This window comes from Danio aesculapii, chromosome 3, assembly GCF_903798145.1.
Source record: "Danio aesculapii chromosome 3, fDanAes4.1, whole genome shotgun sequence".
NCBI lineage: Eukaryota > Metazoa > Chordata > Actinopteri > Cypriniformes > Danionidae > Danio > Danio aesculapii.
Window position 1 is genome coordinate 2851211 of NC_079437.1, and position 7453 is coordinate 2858663.

Below are 7453 nucleotides of genomic sequence, written 5' to 3' on the forward strand. Positions count from 1 at the left end.
AGGTTTGGAAAAGTCAAGGTTTTAAAACTGTCAAAATTTTTTGTAATACTGTTCCTATGGTATGTGTATGATTTTTAAAAACTTTTTTTGTTGTTGTTTAGTTGTTTACAACTGTATCTCCAACAGAAAATATATCCAAAGTTGCCGTTTTAAATTGTAAATAAATCTGTTTCTGAAACTAATGAAGACAGCAGAATTCAATAATTAATTTCAATTATTCAGCTTGACTAGTTACTGCTCCAAAATATTTTAAGTGTTTCTTAAAATGTCTTTTTTTTTAACTAGACATTTTAAAAAAAAACTATATTTTACTAGTGATCACAATACCATGATACCGTGATATTTTTATCCAAGGTTATCATACCGTCAGAATCTTATACCGGCCCATGCCTAGTACCTAGTGTGAGCACGCCCTAAGGATCTAAAACTAAGCTAGTTTGGTTGTCAAACTAAGCTAGTTTGGTTGTTGGTTTGGTTATCAGACATATGAGCAGGAGCGAATTTCTCTGTGGTTATTGATAATTACTGTGATAATGGTACTAAATGCTGCTCTCTTTACTCTTTGTCTACACGCCAGAATTTCCTTTTATCTCTGTGGAACGAGAAAACAGATGCTGCCCTCTACTGGTGCTGAAAAACACGAACTCTTGCACAGGCTCAGAATGCGGCTCTTGTTTCAGTCAGCTTTCGTCTGTTTGGTGTGTTCACGCGCAGCTTTTTGGTCCAGACGGGTTTTGTTGGTGATGGTTGTTTTGCGTCGGCTTGGTGTGTCCTAGGTAGAGTTGCAGCAGCTGTTCGTAAGTTTATTTTTAAACTGAAACGTAAAGTCCACTCTAGGGCCTTCTGTCCTATGAAAATGAAGTTATAAATCACATTTTTATAGCATATTAAATTACAGTCAGTCAATAATAACATACAACGCACACATCTGCAGTGCACTGGGGCGATTTGCTGCCGAGTGTGACGCGGCTGGGATGAGAATCAGCACCTCCAAGTCCGAGGCCAAGGTGCTCCACCGGAAAAAGGTGGTTTGCCATCTCCAGGTTGGAGGAAAGGCCTTACCCCAGGTAAAGGAGTTCAAGTATCTTGGGGTTTTGTTCATGAGCGAGGGAAGGATGGAGCGTGAGATTGACAGGTGGACCGGTGCAGTGGCAGCAGTAATGCAGTTGATGTACCGGTCCATTGTGGTAAAGGAGGAGCTAAGCTGAAAGGCAAAGCTCTCGATTTACCGGTCAATCTACGTTCCTACTCTCATTTATGGTCATGAGCTTTGGGTCATGACCGAAAGGACAAGATCTTGGATACAAGCGGCTGAAATGAGTTTCCTTCGTAGGATAGCAGGGTGCACCCTAATAGACAGGGTGAGGAGCTCTGTCGAAGTAGAGCTGCTGCTCCACATCGAGAGAAGTCAGCTGAGGTGGCTCAGGTGTCTGTTTAGGATGCCTCCAGGACGCCTACCTAATGAGGTGTTCCAGGCATGTCCCACCAGGAGGAGGCCTCGGGGAAGACCCAGGACATACTGGATGGACTATGTCTCTCGGCTGGCCTGGAAACGCCTCTGGATCCCCCCGGACTAGCGAGAGGAAATGTCTGGGGAGAGGGAAGTCCGGAGTTCTCTCCTAAGAGTGCTGCCCCCGCGACCCAGCCCCGGATAAGCAGATGAAAATGATGATGATGATGATGAACACGAAACATGCCCTCTCTTTTGCTGAATATCAGTAACTTGCGCACTGCTAGTGCAACTGGCACCTGTACCTAAACTTTAATTCACTCTTTTAAAAGTGAGAGATTTTGATTAAAAACCCACATAAAGTGTTTGTTCACTAGTCTAGTTATTGATTTGGATTTCTCTTTCATGTGAACCTTTTGTTAGATTCAGCTGTGTTTGGCTTAACCTTTCACGGGTGGCTCGCCAATGTTTTAGATTACTCTGTTACATAAAATAAGTACGATTACCAAAGTCATTATGGGGAGAAGACTTTATTAAAGACAGTGAATAGTACAGTTCCTCAGCAGCAATGTTAACCCATCGGTCTTCAAGTAACTTAACCCAAAGTGCTGTCTGTGAAACACTACTTCATAACAAAGGATATAACCCTCAACCTTCATCCACCAGTGGACTCCGTCATTGGATTAACTGGATGGATCCTTATAAAATATATTATTATTATGTCAGCGTGTTGTTATGTCATTTAAAAGGCAGTCTTTTTTCATTTTATTTCAGGCCTGATGGAGGAGAGACAGCGTCATGAGAAAATGAGTGAAAAAACTCACTCACTGAAGAGAAAAGACAAAGAATGTGTCACCTGCACTCAGTGTGGGAAGAGTCTGGCAAACAAACAGAGTCTCAGATATCACATGAGGATCCACACTGGAGAGAAACCATTCACATGTTCTCAGTGTGGGATGAGTTTCAGAAACTCATCAAACCTTACTAAACACATGAAGATCCACACTGGAGAGAAAACACACAAATGTGATCAATGCAGCAAAACATTTTTAAGGGCTTCACACCTGAAGAGCCACCTTAGAGTTCATACAAAGGAGAAGCTTTATCCATGCTCTGTGTGTGGGAAGAGTTTCACACGTCAAGAAAGTTTAAGAAGTCATCAGAAGATCCACACCGGTGTGGGAGAGTACAGGTGCTTTGAGTGTGAGAAAACCTTTTCTAGGGCTGAAAATTTGAAAATACATGAGAGAATTCACACTGGAGAGAAACCTTACATTTGTTCACTGTGCAATAAGAGATTCAGTCAGTTTGCACATATGAAAACACATGCGAGGGTTCACACTGGAGAGAAACCTTACACGTGTTCAGACTGTGACAAGAGATTCAGTGATTCAGGAGATCTGAGAAAACATGTGAGGGTTCACACTGGAGAGAAACCTTACACGTGTTCAGACTGTGACAAGAGATTCAGTGATTTAGGAAATCTGAGAAAACATGCGAGGGTTCACACTGGAGAGAAACCTTACATTTGTTCACATTGTGATAAGAGATTTAGTGATTCAGGAAATCTGAGAAAACATGTGAGGGTTCATACTGGAGAGAAACCTTACAAGTGTTCGGACTGTGATAAGAGGTTCAATGATTCAGGACATCTGAGACAACATGAGAGGATTCACACTGGAGAGAAACCTTACAAGTGTTCACACTGCCACACGAGATTCAATGATTCAGGACATCTGAGACAACATGAGAGGATTCACACTGGAGAGAAACCTTACAAGTGTTCACACTGCCACACGAGATTCAGACAGTTAGGAGGCTTGAAAACGCATGAGAGGATTCACACCAGAGAAAAACCTTAAAGGGGTGGTCCACCGTGGTTTTTTTAAGATTCGATTGTGTTTATGTGGTGCAAAACAATGTGTGTTTTCATGATTCATTTGTAAAAAATCATGTTATTTGTTCACATATCTTACCTTCATTTTATACAGCTACTGAACTAACATGAAAACGACTACTATATTTCCTGGTTCTGTCTATAAGGCCCGCCCTCAACGGGCTCTAATTAGTCAGCTAACCTAAGTGAAGTTTATTTATAAACTAATTTCGAGAGGAGCGCGTGCTTATGATTGATGATGGCTGGTCCCACATTAACGCATGATTCGTAACTCACTATAAATAACCTGAGTTTCTTACTTTAGTTATCTTTGCCTAGATCAGGGATACTCAAATATAAATTTGAAAGGTCCACTCACCGAATTTTCATTTAGGCCGAGGTCCGGAAAAGTAAAGCTCAAATTCCAAATAGAGAACTCCAACAGAAAAAGGCAATCGCCAAATTTTCCAACTATACACAAAAAATATCATCATAGAACCTTTAGTGTGAAAGGTGACACCTTCTTCGTGCCACCAGTTGTTTAAATTTGGGCATAAAAGGTCAGGGCCAGGCGGAGGCAGTTCATTGGTGAGTGTGCTGCGGAAGTTTTTCACCATGTTCATGTTTGAAAAGGCAGATTCACAGCAGTACGTTGAGGGAAACATTGTGAGAATCTGAAGGGCCATCTTCTGCAGGAGAGGAACACCTGCTGCAGTAATTTTTGTCCAGAAGGTGACAGGGTCACAGAGAGATTCCTGCAGTGCTAGGGTTTCTTGGAGCTCAATTAGCTCAGTTTGTAAAACAGCAGCATTTGCCTATGGGAAGACTTTCATGGCTTCAGTTGAGAATTTTGCAATACTTTTGACTAGTAATGGATTTTCTATGCTCAAGATTTGTTTTCCCAGAGGGAAATCTTTAAATTGAGTTTGGACATTTTGAATGAGTTTTTCAGGAATTCAGCATAATTGTGATGTAGATGTTTTCCTGCAGTCTGATCCAAAAGTCTTGAGAAGTGAAGCAAGTTCTGCTGTAAGTCACATTTGAACACCTCACCTCCAGCTTCCTCTGGAAAGCACGGACAGCTGACATGAGGTCTATTTTTGCCCTGGAGCTTCATATTAAGGTCATAAGGTGCGAAGTAATGTCAGCTAGAACAGCAACAACTTCCATTTCTTTTTCATTCTTCATGAAATCCACAAATGGTTAGGCTTTTGCACTCTTTTGATCCAAAAGAAATGTCTCAAGCTCTTTCCGCAGTGCCTAAAATCTCTCCAGTACCTTGCCTTAACTAAGCCACAACATTGTGGTGAAGAAACGTTGCATTTACTTCTATTAGAAATGAGCGCAACAAACGATGTTGCAGAGCAGAGGATGCTCTCAGATCGTTGACAAGTTTCATCACTTTTGTCATTACATCTGAGTACCTTTCTCCAAGACTGGCACACAAAACCATCTGGTGAATTATGCAGTGGTATGCCATGAGGTCAGGATGGTGAGTTGTCGAGCGTGACACTAATCCCCTCTCTCATAAAAATGACAGCCTGGAGTGCGCAAGATAGTGAGCATGTGAGCGAGCGAGTGACCTAGCTGCTATAGCAATGCTGGCTGTTACAACTGCTGTGATTGGACATAGTTGAAGCAGCCAAACGGAGTAGAATCCTCAAGGATATATCGCGGATCCACAATTGCGCACTCCATTGAAAACTCATTTGGATTATGATTAAATTGGCATGCTGGTTTTGGCGTCGGTCCAGATTTTTTCGTGTCCAGGTGCGGACCGGAGTCCACCTATTGAGTACCCCTCACCTAGAACAATCCCCCCTTCCACCCCATGCCTCCTGTGCAGAGTTTACATGTTCTGCCCGTGCTAGGGTTGGTTTTCTCCCACAGTCCAAAAACTTGCGTCATAAGTGAATTGATCAATATAAATTAGCACTATAGTCGAGCTCTTAACCAGCAGCATATCTCTATATAGCAACTTATAATCTGTCATAGACTCTAAGTAAGATGGGCGGGGCTGGTTTGGTTCTCAAGTCCTACCTGAGCTCAAACTCCCCTTTTATCCTGTAAACGGAAGGGAGCCCCGGGCTCGAGGAACTTATGAGGAGGAGCTTTTATAATCAAACATCAGCTAAGTCTGAACTCTTGAATGTGTTGTGATTGGCAGATCGGCTCCACGTCACCAGGAAACGTCATGCCTCTCTTGCATGCTGTCAGGGCTGGCGCGATCATAGAGGTGACCTAGGCAGCTGCCAAGGGCAGCAGAAATAGTGAGGGTGGCGTCCAGCTCCTGGTCCTCACTATCGTCTGCGACACCAGTCACTTCTATTTTTACTTTCAAATTGAGGGCAGCGTGATGCGTGTTGTTTGCCTACAGTGTCAGTTCAGCTTGCTCCAGCCCTGCATGCTGTCTGTCAGTCTGTAAACAATGTCAGTGAAGCAGTATCAGATCCACATACAGGTTTATTACAAGAGAATGGTCAGGCAAGCAACGGTTGACACAGGGGCAAACGGATGTATACAGGCAAATCCAGGGTCGTGGTCATACAACAGGCGGAGGGTCAAAAGGCAGGCAGCAGACAGGAATAAACAATAAAACAAGGCAAGGGTCTAAGACGGCAAGGAAAACGCATCGTTAGGGATGGATGACGTGAAACTGATGTTTCGACAAAGTGTCCAGATCTTAAAGCGCAAATGATTAAGATGATTTGAAACACCCAGGTCACGTGATTGTGTTTTGAAACACCAGGGGCCTCATGTGTCAGCGCTGTGTATGCACAAAATCTTTGTGTACGCCAGGTTTCACGCTCACATTTGGATTTACTAATGATGAAATGAACGTGAGAGTGTGCGTTGGACTGCGCCAACTTCATGTCTGGCGTATGTGTATTTCTTGTGTGTTTGTTTTATTTCCATTGGTGACTCCTAGAGACAATTATGTTAAATTGCGCACAAAGTATCACACCAACACATGTGAAAAACATTGCTATTCATTTATAATTGATAAAATGGGTTATTTAACAATATCTTTTAACGAACTATGTTATTTAGAACCTATAAAAGCATTTGCAGATGTATACAACCCTTAGTCTATGGTAATGGCAGTGTTGGCCTTATTAAAGGACATCGTCAATGGTCGAATCCCATGGGAACGCATTTTTAGGAATCACAGGGATTTTCTGGCACACGATGATGACTGTCTTATTAGCCATTCAGATTTCCTAGAGCTATACTCCTGGAGCTTTGTGCTGAGTTGAGTCTAAATTTGTAAAGAGAGACAGCGAGGAGGCTCCAAGGTGGCAGGGTGCGCGATGGGTGGCTTCTTGGTGAGTGATGTATTTAAAGATTTTATTCCAGCTAAGTTTTTTTTTTTGAGCATTATTATTAACTGCGTATCAGGAGACTGTGGTTATCCATTAAAGACGGGGCTGTTAACCCCCCTCAACAACCCACAAACTGACCAAGTGCACAAATACAATGATTGGGCAGCTGAAATGCCGGTGGTGCTGCCTTGATAAGAGCAGAGGGGTGCTTCTATACCACCCTCACAAAGTGTTCCTCTAATACATCTGTGTCTCCCACAGACACGGATACTACTCCAGACAGTAAAGTGTCACCCACAATTGAGGCAACTCTCTCCTCAAAGGGTGTTGGTTCAGCATCCCCTGTTCCCACACCTGTTTGGTCCACACTTTGACAGTGCGCCACTGTTCTCCTCTTAAACTGCACCTTTACATGGGACCGTTTCTTTATTTAATTCACTCACAGTGCAATGTTCAGACCCCACTGCATTAACCACGTCAGCTAAACTCTCCCACTCTATTTTTTTTCTTTTGTTATTAAATCCAGAGGACAAACTTGCAAATAACACAGTTTTCTCCAGTCTACCTCTGACAGAAGCACCTCCAATTCACATTGCTTTTTCATTTGGTTTTGCCAAAGTAGAGTCATCACCATATTTATGCGGGGGAGGAGGCAGGGAGGGGTTTTGCGCTTGTGCACGTGCGCTCAGTTTCACGTTAATTCTGATGTACAAAGAGAATATGCGTAGGATTCTGCATATGCAGTGTTTCATACATCTGAATTATTTACAGCTTTGTCCGTACGCACATTTACAGCTTCGTTCG

General features: G+C 42.8%; 1 protein-coding gene across 1 annotated transcript; it reads left to right on the top strand.

Moving 5' to 3' along the window:
• Positions 1-2227: 2227 nt before the first annotated feature.
• On the top strand, positions 2228-5615 carry LOC130217630 (zinc finger protein 271-like). Its single transcript, XM_056449773.1, has one exon. The coding sequence runs from the start codon at positions 2230-2232 to the stop codon at positions 3310-3312; it is 1083 nt and encodes a 360-aa protein (XP_056305748.1). The 5' UTR covers positions 2228-2229; the 3' UTR covers positions 3313-5615.
• Positions 5616-7453: the final 1838 nt, after the last annotated feature.